The sequence below is a fragment of the Gavialis gangeticus genome, unplaced genomic scaffold (assembly GCF_001723915.1).
Source record: "Gavialis gangeticus isolate Ggan-Ray unplaced genomic scaffold, GavGan_comp1, whole genome shotgun sequence".
Lineage (NCBI taxonomy): Eukaryota > Metazoa > Chordata > Crocodylia > Gavialidae > Gavialis > Gavialis gangeticus.
The window spans coordinates 180,430,305-180,452,431 of NW_017729022.1; the positions used below are offsets into that span (position 1 = coordinate 180,430,305).

Below are 22,127 nucleotides of genomic sequence, written 5' to 3' on the forward strand. Positions count from 1 at the left end.
GGGGGGGGAACCAACACCACGCAAGATGCATTTTTTTCATTGACTTAAATTTGTTTCTCTAAAAATAATTTACCAAAGAATGAATTGCCAAATTAACTGCTACTTAGAAACAGAAAAACACATAAAAATTAAGTTTTAAAAATACTGTAATTTTGATAGTGACAACATACCACAGTGGCTTCAAAAATTATATCAAACACTACACCAAGCTTGACTTCAGATTTAAAGTGAGGAAAATCCATCATTCTTAATCCCATTCTACCAAGTCTATGCTAATTTATAACACAGAATTCATACCTAAATCCTTAACTGATTCTATTCTTTCTTCTCTCAAACGTATTTATAAAGTACTGAGCAAAGGATACAAACGCTTCAGGCCTGATTTTCAAGTGTTTTACCTTAAGCCTGATCCTGAACATTATTCTGACATGCGTTTACACCAGGAATGAATTTTAGATTTTAGAAAAAAAATTCATCCCAAAGAATACAAGCAGCACAAGCAAATTGTATAAAAATGTACTGAGAAGAAAAAGAAAACAAAACACGCCCTCCCCCCTCCCACCCAAATGTGGGTGAAATTCTGGTTACGGCCTGTTAAGTATTAAGTGCTGTTTCACCTCCGCTATCAAAAAAAGGTAAGAGATACAAAGATATTGTGTGACCTTTAATCTTTCTACAAATCTCTGTAATTTTAATATTTCAAATGCATTATGGAGGAGAAAATGTTACAAAACTAGTTCACCACTAAAAACAATTTTAGCTGGTGATAACTAAAGTATAGCTGCACGTAATATATTGTGTTTACTTCCTTAAGTTAACATGTAGTTTGTTGAGATTTATGAACATTTTAAGGGTGTGTGTGCGTGCGTGTATGTGTGCAAGTGAAAAAGGTGATGCAAAATTAACATTTTCTCCATTGTCCAAACTTGATACAGTCTGTACTACAACAAAATGTATGCTGCAAATAATTAGAGGTCAAGGGATATGTAGTAGCTTTATGTTGATAAAAAACTCAAGAATAGCAACAATTATAAAATTAGTTTAAATACTAAATAAGCAAGCTGACCGGCTAAAGTTATGCAAGGGCTATGTTTTAGAAATGCCCTTTATGTACCAAACTTAGAACACCTCGCCAATTAAAATACCCTGGCTGTTATTCCCTCACTTTCATTTATTAATAGTTGTAGCTTCTGTGCAAATCGGTGAAATTAATAATTCTTAACAGCAGTATGCATCAGCTCTTCTCAGTTTTACTTGTTCTGATTAACACATTGAGCCAAATGAAATTAAAAAAAACCCTTTACTTATACCAAAGAAACCAGCTGCCCTTCTTACTAGCTCATTAGATACTACTCATCTATTCCTTCAACTAGCACTTGTTTTTCTCAAAATGAGGTCACATCCAGATTCAAGTAAAATATGCGCCAAGTTTGAGACCAGTATACCTTAGGTTTTATGTATTGTCAGATGTTTACAGAACTCCAACAAGAACAGACAACAACACAGAACATTAACTTCCAACAGGGGGGAAGGCTATAAGAAATGCACTTAGACTTGCAAGTCTTTTGAAATCCCATTAAGGTATAAATTATAAAATATTTAAAAGGAAGGAGCCCTTTGGTACACAGTTCTGTGACACAAAGGTACACCTAACAAGTTATACTATGTAGTTACATTTCAGACCTTTAATTTACATCGGAGAATGTTTTATGAAGCTAATGCTCAATTTATTGGTTCTAGTATGTGGCTCCTATTGAATTTGGCCAATGTTATTAGAATGCTTGCACATCACCACAAAAAACAAAACAAAACCCCCCCAAAACAAAACACCCTGCTGTTATCATAATATATAAATTATTAATTAGAATTAGGGAGTTTCTCAGTGATTGTTAAATTTAAATCCCCCTTTTAGTGATTTTGGATCCAGATCTGATGGGATTGAGGGAAACCTAATATAGATCTAGAATAGTTTATATTCCATCTCCATTAAGGAACAAACTTCTATCACGTCACAGTGATAGCAATTTAATAGTTTTTAGCAAAAAAGATAAATGACTACTCAACTGACAAAGTCATAAAATCAAATGGATTTTTTTCTTATTTAAGTGATCAGCAAGTGGTTATGGAAAAATTATAAAACCTTAATGAGATATTTGAGGAAAGCTTGCTAACCAAATTCTGCACAGAACTCCTGGATAAAACTTAAACGCACACAACACAAACAAACTGCAAGGTAAAAAAAAAAAAAAAGTATGACTTTCCTAGAAACAAGTCAGAAAATGGAGGCAATGGCTATATGGCAAACCAGGGGAGGTGATACCATCTATACTATAGTTTAAGGACACATTTATCAACAGAAAAAAGCAAGAAGCAATAAAAAAAGCTGAAGCATCTCTGCAGTAATCACTTCAAGTGTTTGCAATGGCAGAATAATGAGAATGTATCTTGGTAGGTGAATAGTGACAAAATGCGTCTCCTAAGGAGGGGTGAACATGACTGAAAGAGAAATGAATTAAGAGTATTTTTAAAGCTATTAAAGGAATTATGTAACTATTTCAAGCACTCTCCACTTTGGTCCCTAGCACCTGTGTAGTAAGCTTACTATCGCTTCATACTGACACGAGTACATTATTTGACTCCTGATGATGGTGCTACTGTGAATTTGGGGGCAATTAAAAGACAAATGATAAAAACCAAAATAATACAAAGTTGCTGTATTAAAGGATTCAGGGGAATGTTGTTGTTTGAAATATGCTATAGCGATCATCATAAGATGAAGCAACACCCCTCCTCCCCCGAGTTTTAATAAGAATACTGGGCTTCTCATTCAAAATTAATTCAAAGTACATAAGAGACTTCATGATCGAGGGGCATGGGTGTAACAGTAGCATTTTACTCATGCGCCACCTTAGAAGCAGCTAAAAATAAACTAGTAGCCCATGTAGGAGTAACAGGCCTTTCCTAGATCTTCCTCTCTCTGAATAAATGCATTTTGCAAGATTTTAGGTTTAGCTTTCAAGAATAAAACTTAAAAAAAAATCAGAGAAACTCAAACATATTCAAAAGACATCAAAATCATGTTAAATAAAATGTAAACATGGTCAAATTCATTCAAGTGTGATCCCATTTTATTCAAAGTAGAAAATGACAAGTATTGGTCTCTTTCCCAAGAGCATGAGCTTTCAGCATGGCTAAAACTGCTTTTGTTTTATAATCAATGGCTTAATATATTGCTTACGCTTTTAGTGTCCCCCAAACACACAACTGTCCTTGTTTGTTGCTATGAATATTGTTAAAACACTTTTCTTATACTGTAACATTCATTGTCAGACAAGGAACAGAAGTACAACTTTTAGGTAACCATAGATGCTAGTTATGTCATGAGGATTTTAAACCTCTCACACCTTAAGTATAACTCATTTAGGAATTTATATTTACGATACATACCAATTACAATAGTCAATTATATTGCTGATAGCTTTTTATTCAAAAGGGAGAACTTCTCCCTTTTTGTAGCCATTATATCTATGTTTCAGTTTCTTAATATGAAGTACTTTGAAAAGCTTCCAAAAATTCTTCATTTAAAATCAAGTAAGGAAAGCGTTTTAACATATTCAGTGCTTAAAAAACTTAAGAGCCATTCACTGATTATATAGGTAACAGTACAGAGCTAATAATACCTTTCAAATACTTAGCACTTCATACAAATGTTAGAAAACAGCATACACATTAAAAGAAAAATAACATACTACATACACATTTTACAGAAACGCTCTCTTAAAGTTCTCCTTGTTTATAGGAAAGTCAAGTGATGTGTTCATGCTTTTAGTAAATTGTTATAAGACTACATTTGTGGTTTTAACACTCTGCTGACCTGGGATTGTGGTGGTGCTGCTAGAGCTACTGTCATCCACGGGCCCAAAGAAATCAAGGTTCAGAAGAGTGGAACCTCCACTAGCTTGAAATTCAGTGACCGTGTTGGTAGGCAGCCATATAGAAGGTAAGCCAAGGGAGGGGTTTATGTATAAAAAGGGGTAAGACACACACTTGAACATGCAAGTTATAATTAGTACTCAGTACACAATTTAAAAACTGACATGAAAACAATGCTTACAGTATTAGTTTGTAATTTCTAAAGATGTTAACAACTTAATTCAATGTACATTTTCTCATGTACAATGCAGCAAGTAATTCAAACACTAGTAATTTTAAGTAGAGAGAAAGATTTATTTCGATCTAAAAATGGAATAGAATCAGCAAGATCCAGGAAGAGAGATCTGTCCAATTAAAGGGAAACAATACTTAGGTCAATTTGTAATAGGAATATAAATGGGCCTTTTCCTTTCATAGTTAAAGCTATTCTTTCATCATTAAAAATTTAACTGGTCCCCCAATTAGCAAAAAGAACTGAAAAAAACTGACAAATTTTATTTGCCATTTTTAACTATAAAGTATTTTAGTTTAAAGCAATGTAAATACATGGAAATGAATGCCAGGGTTACATCCAGCTCCTCAGTAATAAGTTATACTGTTCCCCTTTAATACTGAAACAAAATCAGAAACAGGATACATTTTGAAGTTGCTTATTAAAAGAAAGCATGATGATTTGACTAAAGATATAAGACACCAGACAACAGCAAAAGGGTCCATCCAGGCTTTCCTTCATCATCATATTGATACTGATATTTAAGCCATTGCAACCTATGTACCCTGAGAACTACTAGGTAACACCCATAGTAACATGCACAAAATTTTAGTTATTTGAGTAACTTATACATTGTGAATTAACTGTTGCTGGCAGGATCCTTTTAAAAATGTTTTCTCTGTAAGACTTTTAACCTGCCATCCAGCAAGTTTTCACAATCTGTTATTTTTCTCTCTCCTCAAGCTTGCACCTGAGAGACAGGAGTTAGTGTGACAACTCACTTCTCCACTAAAACATACATACATATATGAAGCTCTTGGAAGTGAAGTTTCAACCATGTACACAAATAAGTTTGAAGGCATCTCTTTCAAAATTTAATACATTAGATCTATTTTGATACAGAGTTTAAGCAAAAGTAGCAATGCATGAAGTCATTAAATGTCTAAGTGGAAAATGTATATCTGTGAAAGTGAAAACTTTCAGTCTAGAAGTGTATCTTTTGCAAAGAGTTTTTGGTTAAACTATTGTGCTTTGTAGTAACCAGCATACACTTCATTGCTATTCATAACGTATCAGTTCATTGGCAACATACATTTTTACAGGTTAAACATGTAAATCAAATCTAACCTAGTCAGATCTTCATCGTAATCTGAGCGACTATGAGGTGTGTACAATGCAGCTTTGTGTGCTCAGCATGAATGTAGGAACCTAAAATCACAGAGAGCTGTGTTTTAAGACTTGGGGGCACAGCTAATCAGAAAGAAAGCCTGAATTTCCAAAGTTAGGAGTAAGAAATAAATATATATTAAAAAAATAAATCAGCAGAGAGACGTTTGTCTGAACTTTGTAGCTTTCTTAACTCTAGCTCTGGTGCTAGAGGCTCTACGGAGAGACGTACCATCTAAAGGGTTAGTAAGGCCACTGCTACTCCAGTCAAACTGGACAGGTGGTAGAGATTCCTAGAGTTGAAAAGTCAGAAATCAGATTTTATAGTCAGTTCAGGTTATAACAAATGTAAAGTGTCTCACAACAGAATTTTCTTTTTTGTGCCCAAGTATTAGAGAAAGAATTGAACATAAGTTCCAAATATTTTAAGACTTTAGAAGTTGTGAGCTGTAAGTTTTCATAATATATACTTAAAGTACCTTCTTCAACAAAATAAAAGTTGAGCTCAACTTTAAGCAGAGATCGCCCCAATCATCTAGCCCCAACAGGGTTTTAATAAGTATTATACAAAAATATTAAGACAGAGCTAAAACATAAGCAAAAGACTAACCCATTTGTGCATAAAAAGACTAAACATACAATTTAATTGGGGGAGGGGATTTTAAAATAGAATATAGTTCTAGAAAGTGTTTTGCACTTCTATACACCTTTGCATGATTGTATGAAATAAGTTATTCACCATGAAGGAGTCCATGTTTCCTTTCTTGAGATCATTCTACCAGTACACTTGGGGAGCCTATTGCTTTCTACAATCCCCCAAAACTGAATACCACCCTTTGCTTGATCAATCTAGCCAAGAAAGATGAAGTCCCAAACTCCCCCCAGCAATGAGACAGGATCTCAAGACTTGACTACACAACGTGTGCACCACAGGAATGTGATTAAAAAAGGAAACTTGGGCTCCTCCTGGGAGAGTATCTTTGGCTTTCCATTTCCTTTTGTTCAATCCCCCTGCACACGTAGGTAAACTGGACAAGGCGTAGAGATTGTGTAGAAGAGGCAGATATATATTTAGCTGTCCTGAAAACCAGTATAATTTATAAATGGTTTTTGGTTAGAGCACTGCAAAACATACAACAGCCACATCAGCGGTATTATAAATATTAAGAACTTCTCAATCTCTCTTGTTCTGCCTAGTGCTGCTCAAGTGAAGTTAGCTTGCAGAAGCAATTGGAAAGAACTGCCTTGAACTAGGTAAGTTTGATTCTTGGGTTTCAGAGTTCTGTCACCAGTAAGAACTAGCTAGAAACTCCTTGAAAATCAATTTGAAACTTCACTAAAGATTAATTAGAAGGCTCTCAAAAGGTTGAGAGGCAGATGCTGACTCTTTTGGCAGTAAGTGAGGCCTTCTCCAAAAGCTGACAGCATTCCGTGCTAACAAGTCACACAATGTTACAAAACAGTTTCAGAAGCTTGAGCCAGGTCCAAACAATTTGAGAACCTTTGGTTTCTCAACACTTGAGTTTTATTTAAAAAAAGAAAAAGAAAAAAAAAGAGGAGGGTAGAGAATTCTGTATTTATTTACAGCAACACTTTACCTTAGACATCTTTCACCCAATACCTTTGCAATGTTTCCAGTACAGATGAGTATGCTTTAAGTAGTACATCACTGTGGTAGCCAAAAGGATTTAATGCCATGTCCAATTTTTATTTGCTGTTAGCCCTTAAAATACTGACAATTCAAGTTAATGACAAAGAAAACTAGTTGTGCCAATGGAGATGCTGTAACTGATGTAGTTACAATAGCTACAACCAGCAACTTGTTTGAAATGTTTTTGTAGTACCAAAAGCATACCAACTCTGGAAGCAGCTTTACTTATAAAAGGGAAGCAGTGGTGGGCTAAAAAAAAGACAGTTCACCAGCTTTTTCATTAAGAGGAAAACAGGCTTGAACCACAGCTCTTCTGACAAAAACTTTCTTACTAGCCTCCAATTAGTTAGACAAGAATCCCACGATAGCTCGATGTCCCCATTAAAGAGAAACCCAGGATTAAACTCAGAAGCATTCAGAGTCAGAACTGAGGCCAGCTGGCAAAACTATGTTCAAATTATACCACTCTCTCTCTCTCAGGTAGACGTCTAGGCTGCTGACAGATGTGAAGAAAAAAAAAAAACAAGCTTTACCGGAAGGGGCAGCACAGTAGTTCGACCAGGCTCCTCAGCGTCTGTATAGATTGGATGCTTCAGGAGCTATTAGATAAAATTCAATCAGCTATTAGATAAAAGTGCCAAGAATGCCGCACTAATGTGCCCAGTTTATACAGATGTTGAGTGAACCGGGTCCAACTAACACGATTGTCTGTTCTGGGTATGTGCTGGGCTTAGTGCAGGAGTGCACCAGGTCTAAAGTAAAACGCCGTTTCTTCTCTTTTTTTTTCATGTCTGCCAGCAGCAGTGTCTCTGAGACATGATTCACTCAAATGTTAGCAGAACAAGGTAAAAGTATCAACAGCCCCTTGCCGCAGAAAAAAAACCTATTTCACTCCAACATAGAAAGGTATACTATCCTGCTTCAGGGGACAAAAGTTATTCTGTTAGCTTGGATAGTTATCAAGCAGAAAGCTCCGTATAAACTGCAAAAACCTGTATGTAATGTTGGTGATACCTACAAAAATATATGAAGAGAGGAGCATCCGCCCTCTCCAAGACAGCATATGAAGTGAAAGTAAGGGGGCTGAACACAAAATGATCTGGACAATTAAATGCAAAGGAATAGTTCCTGGTTCTATTAGCTTTGCCCCTAGGAGGTCTCTGACTACACTGATCATTCAAAGCTCCATGTAAGTGCCCTAGAAAATACAGACAATGGCAAAGTTCAGATATGAGAATTTTAAGTTTTAGTTTGGCAGAACACCCAGTGGAAGCTTCAGTATTTTCAGTAGCTCTCCTAATGCGATATTTTTAACTACCAAAAGAATGCCCAACAAGGAACAGGAGAAATGAATGACAGGACTGGGCCTCCTCCCTCCCCCCAGCCACCCTAAATCAGATTTACATAGGAGGAGCCATATAGAGGCTGGCAAACAGGCCCAACTACTAGGGGGTTACCTGGAGAGCTCAGAAAGTAAGAGGAGGAAATTGAAAGATCTCTTGTTCTACTGTGTAATTGTTATGGCTTTCTGGTGTAGCAATTTTATCTGCTTTTAAGATTCCCTTTTAGCACACTAATAGGACTTGGAATAGGAGTGTCTTTAACCCTAAAAAAATGTTTAAGTTTTAAAAGGTTGTCTACGCAAAAGTAACTCATTAAAATTGAACTAGAGCAAGAGAGTTGCAAAACTACATTGGCAATACAAGTTTACCACCAATATTTAAACAGCTGCTACAAACAGACCCTGAAGCTTTCTCCCCACCATGACTCTTGTCTATTACCAGAAATTCATGTATTAGATGGTAAGTATTTATTGGCTATGCTACTATACAAAAATTCCCAACTGTTTTGAAATACCACTTTCCTTCCTGAAGTATTTCAGAGCTACTTCACTGCACTTTAAACTGTAACAAATTCTTTCATCTCTTACTCCAAAGGAATTTTCTTACCTGTGATTTTTGTTCTCTTAGTGTACATAGCAAGGCAGTTATACATTCTTGGATCTCTCACGTGTAACTGGAGGGGGTTCCATAGCAGTCTCTGGCTGGTGGCCAATAGCAGGGTTGTGTACATCTGTCACTGCTAGCAATCCTGGTGGCCCCTAACCCAATTAACAGTGCTTTTTAAGAGCCCGCCTAACAATTTAATTGAAGACCGATCAGCCTCTAATAGCTAAGTACGAAGTTGATATCATTACATTTCATCTCCAACTCTGCAGATGTGAACATGTAGATATGTTGTGATTAACACCTTCCAAAAAGAATTAATTAACCTGCTGCAACACCTTCAGAAAAGAACTGGTGGTAAATTCTCTTCTCTCAAGGCCTGGGTCACAGCATGGAACAATGGAGCTCAAAGACTGAAGTTCAGCACGAGCATTGACGCAAACAAGAAAACCTAAAGTCATTCTGTACGTTTGGAGGATGACAACCTCAGGCTTTGCCAAAGAAAACACATCTCCCAGTATAAAGAAGGCATTTTGAAACATGAACAAGAGCTTTGATATATACTAGGATGATAATATAAAAAAATGAAAATGAAAAAAGACAAGAAAAAAAAGGAATGTTGAAAGAAGAACAGAGACAGCAAGGCATCGAGTATTAAGCCACAGTTGAAAAATCAGAGCACAACACCAATAGACACAAGGCAGGTTATACAATAACTCTGCAAACATCTTGACTGGAACTAACTACTATTAGTTTTCCTATCATGCCTCAAACTCCTAGTTATGGATTGAATTCCTATTGTGTGGATTCAGAAAAATACAAAGGGTCCCTGCTCCCAGAGATCTAACAGTCAGTGTAATTGTTGAGAGGGCAGCTCCTTAAGTAGACTTTCCCCTCATGCTTAATGAGTTTTTTTATGCACCTTTTATTTCAGGCTTGCTATGGAATAAAATGGACAACTCTCTAGATATAGCACTTGAGATATAAATTAGCTATTGCAGTGATCCATAATCTAGATGTAATTTCACATTGAGTTTATGGAGATGTGCCCTGCTGGGATGAGCATTCGAGAGTGGGGCAGAAAAACAACTGTCAACAAGTAACTCATCAAAGTGGAGCTCAGATGCCAATTTGAATTAAAAACAAATTTAATTTGTATTAAATTAACAGTGTGCATGTGTGGGGGGGCAGTCAGTAAAGTTTACAATTCTCTGAGGGCTAAATGAGATTACTAGAACTGAGATTATTAGAACTAGATAAAATTAAGAACCTGATCTTAAAGTGTGGAGCTTTTTTTTTGGTTTTGTTTTTTTAACAAGTTACTTTTCCATATTCTAACCAGATTTGTGAGGTACATATGAAGTGAAGAGAAGTCTAATAGTCTGTAGTTAGTCTTTCCAAATACATTTAAGTGATTTAAGTGAGGTATAAGCTTTTTGGCAAGAGTCACTACTTTTCAACTCCTTTACAGATTTTACTCCCATGTTTTCTTGCTCTCCTTGTCTTTTTACTCTCTCCACTTGTATATTCAGTCCTTGCTCGCCACTTGTCCGTAACACGACTTTTCGTTCTCTCTGGAACTGAGCAAAGATTTCCTTTTCCTGACAGCCCTTACTGATAACACCTTACTTACATACAAAGAGAACATCTGAGGACTTTAAACCCCCATTAGAATGTGGTTCACGTTCTATCCTTCCAAGAGACAAGCTAACAAAAAGAATCATGTTTTGTTCTGCAGAGTGGTAGCTTCTGTACATGATGTTCAACAAAAGTTGAAGTCTCAACCTTTTTAAACTCAGGGCACTCAACCTTCATTAGACTCAAGGGACTCCTTGGAAAAAAGGCCAGCTCTTAGTTTCCACTTATTTTTTTTTCCACTATGGAAAAATTACAAGAATAATTATATTATTGCAAAGAACTTAGATCACAAAAAGGTCATAAAGTTTTTGACACTATGGATTCCTACTTGAAATCTTTAAGTTTATCTTGTGAATCAAGTGTAGAGGCTTGTATACCTAATAGTGCTAATACTGAGACACCTTTAAAAAGATATCATGGTACCTCAGGATGCCATTATACCCTGGTTGAGAATCACTGGTCTAATGGCACCAACACTGAAAAGACAGCCAGCAAAAAGCTAAGGTCATAAAACCTTTGCTACTTGAGAACTCCTTCAGTAAATGGAAAAGAGCAGTCAGTCATGTGATATTTGGTCAATGATTTACACAGGTCATTGGCAGATTAACATTGAGAATAGAAGGAAGTTTCAGATGTCCTGTCTCAAAAGTGAGAACTCAGCTATAAATTGCCAGAGGCACCACTGTGATCACTTGACCTTCTGCATTATACAGTTCATAAACCCTCACCAATTCTTCAATTACTAATAGGAGACTGCTACGGATTAGCTTGCTTGATATGACAGTATTCTCATTCTCACTTATCTGGATGAATAAAGGTGAGAAGAAATTCTTTTTGGAATGTTACTGAATCTCATAAATGAACATTTTCCTGAGAGACCAATCCTAATCATGTTGTTCTGTTTATGCAAGACATAAGAACCATCTTAAATCCATACTATTAAGAAACCAGATTTCTGAAAACCATTATGACCTTGGTATCCATCAGAGTGTATGCAGAGATTATCTGCTTGGTATGAAGAAAAATTCAAGGTCATAAATAGAAATGAAGGAATTTGGAATTAACTTATCAAATCTCTAAGATCATGCCATGACCTAGATACAACTGGTGGGTCTGTGGCTTGTGACTAGACTTCAGGTACCTCTAAGGCTGGCTAACATATTCCCATTTTATTGTTATCAATATCCACAACAAATCTTTGGATTGTCCTACATTCTCTTCCCACTGCTGGCCCATTGAAGAACAATTTAAGAAATCTCCTCTGAAACAAATCCTGTACTTTCTGTTAGCCAAGGTAACCAGAAGCTATATAGAACAAGCAAGGGACCCCAACCTTCATCAACAAGCAAGGCATCCAAGAAGATTAATTCATTATATGCTCTTGAGCCTTCCAAATACCATGCAGTTCTTGCTAGTAGGTAATACCAAGTTTCAGATCAACCTGCATCTGTAGACAGCAACCCAGAGTACCCCCATTCCCAGGGTACAGAATCATCCTGTAAGCCAAGTCTTTGAGCTTTAGACTTGCAATATGGCATTCCTTTATGGTATAAAGCCAATGGAACAAAAGGTTTTGCTCTCTACTTTCTGTAAAGGGTTTTTCCTTCATCGTGAGCATCTGGGAACAGCTAAGGTTTGTGTGTAAATACCTGACTAATCACCAATCAAAGCATCCAAGACTACCTGGTATCAGCCCATTCTGATGCCATTTGAAAAGGGTATCAAATCCTATATTGCTCTGGGGAAGAGAGCAGAAAGATGTACACGTCTGGAAGCTAATTCTGGTGCTTGTCCATCTGGGATTGGAAATTCAACACAGGCAGCAGGAATTGAGGAGTGATGTAGCTTCCCCAATATGGATGCCTCTTCTCTATAGTCATAGACCAGGGGAGGTAATCTGCAAAAGTCCTGGCAATTTGAAGCTGGAGGCAAGATCGACTCACTCACCAGAATCTCACGAAGCAAATGGAATAATAGCGCCAGTATAGTGTGCAAGGGCACTGTGTCACTCTACTACTTTAGAAATAGCTTGGGTAGAAGAATGATATTACACCATCTTCAGCATCTCGCACAAGTAATGCCAGCTAAGTGTGAAAGTGGCATTTTTCAAAGCATTCGGCTATTTTTGTCCTGTAATTCCAGCAGGTTTACAGATTAATGGAGTTGACATCAATCATCCTGGTTGTAAGAGGAGATGCTTGAATTCCATAAGAAGCCGGCTGCTTTTCCCTCTTTTGTCCTGATAAAGTTTTGGGGCAAAAAACCCAAACATTTCTTCAGCTCAGACTGAACAAGGTAATGAATGGACATCTCTGAAAGACACTGGTGGCAATAATCAATCTCTCTGTAGGCCTTGTTTTAAAACAGAACTAGAAAAGGGATGCACTCGCACCACCAATTCATGAATGTTTTTTCTGGCCACGTTGTCTCTGATGTTCTGATGCTGTGGCAAGCATAAGAGCTGAATGCAAAGACACAGATAAGGGATAAGCACAAAGTACAGATGCACTTGGGGCACCTATTGTGTTGACAGTTCCAAGCGCAGTCAACAATGCAAAACACCTTAATCAACAAGACATGGTGGTAACTGTAATGCACCCAAGGCACTGTAGGAGGACCAAGAAATCAATAAGCCCTGAAGTACCTGACATTGTGACGTGACAGGGAGTTGGAGTCACAGTAGTTTCTTCAACAGTACTTACGACTCTGACACACAATCAGAGGAGTTGCATAGTTAAGACCTAAACTCAAATGGAAGTTTGGATTGAACTTTTTATTCTTTGACTCTGTGGTGACATACCAATTACTTAGATGGTTCAGAGCACCATACTAGCTCAACTAAATAATACCGGTAATTGTTGCAAGGCACCAAAGCAAAGTGCTTTAGCAGTTCACCAGACCTGCTGCATTCAAATGCTTGGCATATATGCAGTCTGTTGGTACCTAACGGGATAATCTAGACTCTGGTGCAATCAAAGGCTTGCTTAGACTCTTTCTGAACTTACTTTGCATCAGACTTATAGGGTAGAGGCACCACTCAAGAAGCCTTGAGGTGTTCAACACTGACAGAATTGCTCATGGAGACATTTTGGTACAAGCGGGTCAGCAGAACCAGTCGCGGTCTTTGCCCAGACGGTGGAGACAATCACATGTGCTAGCAATGGACATTTTATGACTGCACCCAGGCTATTTCTCCAGGTGGCTAGGCTGCCTCCTACATATTCTGAAAGATAAAGGGGAAAGGAGAATGGAAACATAGTGCAACAAGCACAGCTTTAAATAATAATTTAGAAAAAAAATCCTGGTCAGACAGGTAAAGTGGCTCCATACAGAAAAGAAATGAAAAATAATAAGGCACTAGATTAGAGAAGTTACAGGAAAACCAGAGTTTTTAATGAAAGACATCAGTCAGAGAAGGACCAGCTGTATTGGTACTATTCACAATCACAGCAGCAACTGTCTCATTGTCAGTTGTTAGAAAGTAAACTATTAGGGCATTAGAGGTCACCAGGGCTCTTAGAAGATGCAGGTAATCCCTGATACTGGCTGGCAGCTAGACACTTAGCTAGGGGACTCCCTCCAGCCTCATGAGTAGTGGATCCAAGAGTGGGGATTTACTGTGGCGTTGAGAAAAACCTCTCCTTTACATACTCAGATTCCTTTGGTTCTGGAACCTAAAACTGTAAAATGTTAAAAAGCCAGTTTAGACATCATCATCATCATCATCTTTTTCCTGTTTTTACCTGAAACTGATCAGATGTGCATGTGTTCATCTCCGGTGATACAGGCGGCGTCTGTCCTAACGAAGCTATTTTTTCTGCAGCAGATATTGGTTTCAAGGGTTCCTTGGTAGGCTCTAGCATACCCTAAAAAAAAGAAGTCATATGTACAAACATTCCAAGAATTACAGAGACTATACCCAGTACTATCTGAAGTTGTGCATCTCCCCGAAGTTATTTCTCAGATTGAGACCTCTTCTGGCTCTATCAAACACAGCACAGAAAAAACGGTTTACATAGATCCAGTCCCCTTTAATCAAAATTTAATTGTATTTTCAGTAACAAGTTGGAAGAAACTGTCATACAAATCAAACAGACATTTCCCTTTTCTTTTGCTAGTGGTCTATTATAAAAAAGGATCAAAAGGCAGAGTGGAAAGGACGAGTACTATTTATTCCATTTTGGTCCCAGGAACCAATGTAAAGATTCTTTGTAACTATCATTCTGTAATAATGTACAGATAATTCTGTAGTACAATTCCAAGAACTGATTCTGCGTCAAGTATTGTTTACAGTCTGCTATAGCTACTGTCATGGATTTACATCCATTGAAAAGAACAGAGGGAGACCCAATGAAGTGAGGCTGAATGAAGTGTTCAAGGCCAAGCAGAACTAGCCAAGTTCTAAACCTCTGGCTTCTTTCCTAAATCAGCATAAGTTTGCATTATCAAAAATACAAGGGTCCTGTCGGCACACAGATCCATACCAAAACCAAACTAATGCAAGGAAGTTAATTAGCTAGTCTAGAGGCCAGGTGGTTCAAGTCCCAGCTTCTCTGGGACAGTAAGACTTATTCTGGGAGGGGAGGAACCAGCTGAAGCTGCAGGGTAAGATTGTTTTTAAGAGAGATGGCTGTCTTGAGAAGGCCTATCTAGTTATGTTAGTATTTCACACGTACAGCCTGGAAGAAAGTGACCGTGAGAGTGTTATGAAATTTTCTGCAAAGGCTTTCATGTATGTATAACACTGTCTCTTATTCTGCATTACATACTGCTGATACAATAGATGGATCTGCTCCTAAATACACACAAAAATAAGTCACTGCTTACTAAAGAGATTTAAAAGTCCCTTTACATGCAGGTTATGCTGGTACAAAGTAATATATAAAATGGACCTTAATAAAAATCAGAAAGCACCTGCTCTGGAAGATTCAATTTTAGGTTACAGTATTCTTGATTTTAGATTAGTATCTCTGAAAAAAATGTTGTAAATTCATACATTAAAATATGTCCTGGTAAATCTTGATATCAGAGGTTAATACATAACAGAGATGACTGAAATTTCTTGTGTAGGAAGAGTTGATGTAGTACTACTTAAAAAAAACCAAAAACCGAAAAAAAAACAACCTCCTAGGAGTAGAAAGTTTGCTTCACTGAGATATCAAAAATTGTTGCTTTGCTATCTCAGTGTTCTTCCTAATAAAGATATGGCAGCCTGCATGAGATGCTAGACAAGTCAATACTTTACAATTCTGAAATTAAAAAGGATGATCTCATCATACAAAATAAAAAGGTTTCTACTTCAGTGTCCTTGGAAGTGAAAAGTACTTCTGCAAAAAGGCATAATTGGGCAGGGGTAGCAGCCACAACTGAGGCAGTAGCCAAGCTGGCAGCTTACATCCTTGCGGTGACTCTAAGATGACACCCAGGACTGGTGCTACTGCTTCTCTGATATTTCAGTTAATCATCAGAGCAAAAACAGTGATTATGTCCATGGAATACAATGTGGAAGTATGGAGGGCCCAATGTGAATTCCATAAGAGGATTCCTTGAAGGATTCAGAAGTCATGGAATCCGCTGAACGTAAGGATTCAGTAAGTCTTGTACCTAAAGGACTTTTACAGAGTATGTATGTTCAGGATAGTGCAACACATTACAAGGGGATATTCTCATGCCTAAAAATACTGGGAAAAGATACTGTTTTTTAAACTATGCAACATATTCATGTAATTACATACAAAAGTTACATATAGAAGTTCAATACAATGGTTGCAAGAGCAAAGTTTGATGGGGTTTGGGAAAAATAACATTAAATGTACCATACCTGCTACTATGATTTTTCTTGAACTTTCTACTGAAGCATCTAGTACTGGACAAATCATACTATGTTAGACCATATAGGCTGATGCTCCAATCAATTACTGACACGATCCTTTAAAATGTCTGTTGTCACATGTGTGTTCAAAGTGTTTATATCTATATCCCGAATCCCACATACTTTGTCTGAGTATATAATTATTTTTGGTTTCACTGGGTGCATCTACACGTGCTATTAAAGCAAAGCAATAAACTCCAGTATTTATTGCACCAGAATTTATTGCTCCCAGGTGCCATATCTACATGTAGGGCCAGGACCACACTACAGAGCCTGGTCAGAGTAGCCTCAGCTGGCAGAAGGTCTGGGGGGAAGTGTGGTGGAAGGCAGCCTGCCAACCTGAGGCTGCTCTGACTTGGCTCAGCTGGGGATATGAGGGTGCTCCAGTGCAGAGCTAGTTAGCAGGCCCGTGTGCCCCAGCCAGTCGCATCAGCATCTACACGTGCAGTGTTGAGAAATAAAAAACTCTGCAGCAGGGCAGTACTAGTAAATTGCACCTGTAAATACAAGTACTATCCCTGCTGCAGAGTTCATTAGTTTCCTGAGGCCTAATAGGGCCACACGTATAGATGCAAGATATTTATTGTGAAGCTAATTAGTCTAGTTCAGCTTTGTAAAGAGTGCTTTCCCCAATGTCAGCTGATGTCCAGTATATATGGCACATATCTTTTAGCTTCTCTTCACAGAGGGTACTTAATATATTTGATTATACTTTCAAAAGCCCATACAGTATTTTTTGGAAACTGCATTACAGTACTTACCAGTCCTGCTGCATACATGGGTACTATCACAGGCTGCTTCTTGTTGCCTGTAAAAAGCTGATAAAAAAAGATCACTTAAAAAGTTCTCTTGTGCTGTCTTAAAACAACTTTAAAACAAATCAATCTTTGAAAATATTGCTCCTGGGCCTATAAGTGTAAGATCTATAGTAGAGCAAACATGCAATATGGGTAAGAAGATTTTAATTTGTTTTTAATATTTAAGTATTTTCATTTTAAGAACTTAAGTACTACATCTTCACTGTTGTTAAGTGGTTTGGCATGAAACCCTATTGCCATCAAGGGATGCGATCATTCATAAAAACATATACATGCACATGTACATTTATAGCAGGTTAAAGGAACAGTTGTTAATCAATTAAGTTTTATTGAGGAACTCACAATATTTCTTGTATCGATTCCCAAGGAACACAAAAGCTTTTTGTTGCCATGAGAGCCTCCCCACTGGTACCTCAATCCATATGCATCATGGATATCCTGCAGCTCTGTCCATACATCCACCAGCTCCCTACACAGACCATCATAAGTCAAGTCATCTTCAGGAAGAATCATATGACTCAGCTGCTTTAACCATTTATTCTAGTTGTTAATATGATTGACATATTATACATTCCAATTAAACTTGTGCCCAAACATTAGTACTCGGGGGAGCTAAAATTGCTGTCGTGTTCTCAGAACAATTATTCTTCAGACATATAATTGGAGAAGGAGGCCCAGAGCAAACAGAACAGGGCCTACTTAGACTTCATCATCATATGAATTAATACAGTAAAGTGTAGCAAAGTGTAAGTAATAAGCCACATCCTAATTAACTCTCTCATTTAGACATCACTTGAAAGTACATGAGAAACCATCAACCATAGATGAAATGCTACGGATGTACAGTAACTGAAAAACAGACTTAAAAACTACATCAGCTTTTATATATTCAACTTAGTGAATAATTTCAGATTTGAAGTTTTAACCCATTTTAAAACATACACTTAACTAAAAGCAGCATTTATGTACTCATTCTTCTTTAAGTTTGCCAAACGATTGGTTACTTACCCACTGTTTACCAAGGTCTCGCCAGTTCTCATCTGTTTGCTGTCCACTTCCAACAAGAGATTTAAGGAAATTACTTCTTCTTCTATTTCAAGAACAGGTATGGAAGGAAAACAGGCCTCAAAGAGTCTCTCCAGACGGGTTTGCAATGTCGTCTACACAAAAGAGAAATGTAGAAGAAATTTAAAAAAGTTTCTTCAACTGTTTTTTCCAAAAAATTAGAGGAAACAAAAAAAGTACAACAAGTTATAGAGCTTAGAGCACTTAGAATTATAAGTCTTTACATAACTTTCATCTGAAGATTGTAAGGTTCTTATTTTTATACAAACTGGGCACATCTACACATTATTAATGTGACTAAAATCTGGTGCATTATTAATGTGCTAAAATCTGTGTGTAAAATCTAGTGCAGTTTGCGCCAGAGTTTATTGCTCCTGGGTGCCACATTTACACATGCATCTGGGACTACAGCACATTGAACCAGGGCAGAGTGGCCCAAGCTGGCAGGAGGTCCAGGGGGTCAGCCTGCCAGGCCAGGGCTGCTCCAACACAGCTCAGTATGCTGTGGAGGGGTTGGCTGCGGCAAGAGGGTGCTCCAGTGCAGGGATAGCCAGCAGGCAGCTCCTGCATTGAAGCATCCTCGTGCCCCAGCCAACCCCATCAGTGTTTACGTGTGTGCTGTGGCACACTAAATGCCGCCCCAGGATTGTACTTGTGTGTACAAGTATTAATCTAAAGCAGAGTTTATTAATTCACTGAGACCTCATAGGGCTGCAGGTGTAGACACTTAGACTTTACTGAGGAGCCAATTAGGCAACTCCACAGTAAATGTTTCATGTAGATGCTCCCACTAACACATTAAGGACCACAATAATGGATAGAAAGTTTAGAAAATGAAAATGTCTTTAATCTGTGCTGAAGATGTGGTTATGGAGTCTGGAACAAAAAGGTTATTACAATTTAAGGTGAATTTTATAAAGAGAGTATTGATAGAAAAAAAAATGTTCAGCATATATTCAAAACAATAGTGTTAATATCCCGCTTTCTAAGGACAAGTGCCCCAAGGTCTTTGCTGAATGCAAAATGAAAGAAATCTTGGCTGTGTGGGGCACTTTCAAGTATCCCTTAAGCCAGAGGTCCAAAGGAGGTTCCACTCACATTTGTACAACACACACACAGTGAGAATTTGCCTTAAGGTGTGGACAGACATAATACTTAAACTGTTCTAAGCATGTCACCGATTTGGAACTGCTTCACAGGTGTCCCAGGTTAGATGGGTCTGCGTGTATGTTGCCAAAGGGGCCAGGTGGAAGAGTCACATTTTAGGCACTGCAGTGCTGTCAAACCACCACTAGGGAGTGGCAGTGAACACCCATCCCAGCATGCCTCCCAGTAGCAAGAACCCCAGTTTCTCCAGTATTCCCTGAACAGGGGAGAAAGATGTTCTTCCTTGGTATCCAGACAACACAGGAAAAGACAATGTCAATGGCCACAACTGCAATTTTCTGATCCTCCTTCTAACACAGGGCTCAGTAAAGAAGATTCCTGAATTTTACTAAAAATCTGTGTGGTGGCACCCTGACTGGGGCTACTCAAGTGTGAGGGCAATGGGGGGAGGGGATGAGGAGGGGTTGCCTAGGCCCTTAGACCATGCTTCTGATTTCCCAAGAGCTGGGTATCCTGGGGCTGTCAGAGCTTTTATGGCTTCAAGAGACTACTTCCCCCACCAAATTAGTAATCAATTTACTTCAATTTCTGGAAATATACGAGGGGTTGGTGCATCACAGGCCGATCTGGGGGTGAAGGGGTGACCAGTATATTGTGGAGGCAGCTATCTGGATCCCTGCTTCTCCCTTCACAGGGGGCTGCCCAAGGTCTCTGCCTCCAGCTACTGCCTTAAGATTTTCCCTATGGGTGGCTAGGTAGAAGGGTGCCTGGACCTTTGCTTCTTGGTCCCCAGGGAGCTGAATATTCTGCAGGATGCTGACAGGCTTCACTCTTTTTAAACAGCATTTTCCACCATGCTGCTTATCAACTGAATTCCATCTGTGGCACCTGACTGGGCTCTGGAGTATCCCAGGGTGATTTGGGGGGGAGTGGGGATGACAAGGTGTGTAGAGAGAGGGTACCTCTGCTTCTGGGTTCCTAGGGTGATGGGTGCTCTGCAGGGTTACCCAAAGTCCCCATGTCAATTGCTGTTTAAAAGCTGCAAAGACATTGGGCAGCACCCCCCCTGCCCCCTGGGAACCCAGGAGCAGGGGTACCCCCTCTTTACACACATCAAACCCCCCTCCCCCTGCAACCCAAGTCAGTCTGGGACAGAACAGACTGGGTCAAGTGCAGGCAATATAAGCTGGGGCAGTGGAGTTCTGGCTGCAGACCAGAGTAGCCAGTGGCTGGGAAAAGATGCGGGGGAGGAGGAGAGGCAGGATGGGACAGGACACAGCCGAACGACTGCGTCACATTCACCATACTAACCACTATGGAACCCCGTAAGTTTGGACTTATGCGACATAAAGAGCTGTTGAGGCTGCATGCTCAGAGATTAAAAGCTGTGGCTTGAACAATTTAAGCTCAGCAAATGTTTACCATTATGTAATAAAGCTCAGAGAAAAACATTCTAGTTTATTTGGTTCATTTGATAGTAAAAGTGGCCATATGTGATTTTTTTCCTCTTTGCATTGTGAGAAAAATACACCATATTTTCTCACATACAACATGCCCCAGAATATATGCCTCATTTTGAAAGTGAGATTGAAGAAAATATTTTTCCAGAGTTATGGCTGCAGAGAGCAGAGATGGAGCCTAGTCTTCAGTGACTCATGCTCCTTTCCTGCTTACCTGCAGCAATGGCTAGGGTTTCAGCTTAAGACTGGTCTCCATGGGTGGATTTCTGATTTTTAAAAGAGCCAAAGAGTCTCCAGGACTGAAATAGGAAGAGAGAGACCAGGAGCAGACAGCAAAAATGCCCTAAGAAAGGTCAGCTTAATTAGTTGAAAATTAAGATCTTTAAAAAGGAGAGATGTCCATTAACACTTCTAGAGTGAAGAACAATAAGCCATTGAATCAACTGAAACTCCCTCAGTTTCCTGAACAGTAATGCAGCAACTGCTGCCCTGGAGCAGGAATTAAAGCAAGGTGCTTCCCTGCCTAATACATAGGGGCACTGAATTTTTTTTGGTGGGGGGTGGGGGGGGGAGGTGCATAATGTCAGAAAATACAGTAGTTAAAAACAGAATACTTGTAGTGATTTTGGCAAGTAAAATATCTACCTATTTTTTAAAGAGATCTGCACCCCCTATGGCACCATCTTTTCAATAGGACTGCAAAACTTCACTTCTCTTCTATATGCAGCTCTATAAATGGTCTCACCCACCTAATACAGATCATCAAACTGGACCATTGAGGAAAAGGGGTGTGTATAAGCAGTGGTGGCAAGCAGTGGCAGTGTTCACCTCCTAAGTTCCAGAGCAATGCTAAAGCAGAAACCACGCTGATAAGCCAGTGAGCTCAGAGAGCTTGCTGTGCATGAGCCACACAGCCGTACCTTCCTGGATCTGCCCCTAAACCTACCCATGCTGAAGTGAGCATTATACTTACTGGTAAGTCTCACTGTACAGTACTTCTTTCTGCTTCAAAACTCAAACAAGATCACGTATTTCACTTTTAACTCGTCATTCCACAGTTCAAAAAGGCACTCAAATTTCAAAGTGTAAAAAATTATACAGTAATGCTCATGACAGACTCAGACTCTTTAGGTATCAGTATTACAAAGCACTGACACTTAACATACATCGAGCAGTGGTGTCTGAATGATGCTTTGGGGTGAGTCAGTGCCTCTTAAGAGAAACTGGTGTGAAAATATCTGATCATGAATAAGAGCTAA

The 22,127-nt window shown here is 38.6% G+C and overlaps 1 protein-coding gene across 4 annotated transcripts in view; it reads right to left on the reverse strand.

The window, feature by feature from the left end:
* AFTPH (aftiphilin) overlaps positions 1-22,127 on the reverse strand; it is a 71,925-nt gene that overhangs the window by 12,290 nt on the left and 37,508 nt on the right. Inside the window, exons 3-8 of one of the 4 annotated variants that reach the window (XM_019516587.1) lie at positions 18,245-18,396; positions 17,579-17,705; positions 17,180-17,236; positions 14,290-14,412; positions 5,544-5,604; positions 3,875-3,958 (exon numbers count right to left, since the gene is read on the reverse strand). In XM_019516587.1, the coding sequence (XP_019372132.1) occupies positions 3,875-3,958; positions 5,544-5,604; positions 14,290-14,412; positions 17,180-17,236; positions 17,579-17,705; positions 18,245-18,396 (604 nt within the window). Of the gene's footprint in view, positions 1-3,874; positions 3,959-5,543; positions 5,605-12,149; positions 13,770-14,289; positions 14,413-17,179; positions 17,237-17,578; positions 17,706-18,244; positions 18,397-22,127 lie in introns of those variants that run through there. The other 3 variants (XM_019516588.1, XM_019516590.1, XM_019516589.1) reach the window with 3 other exon arrangements.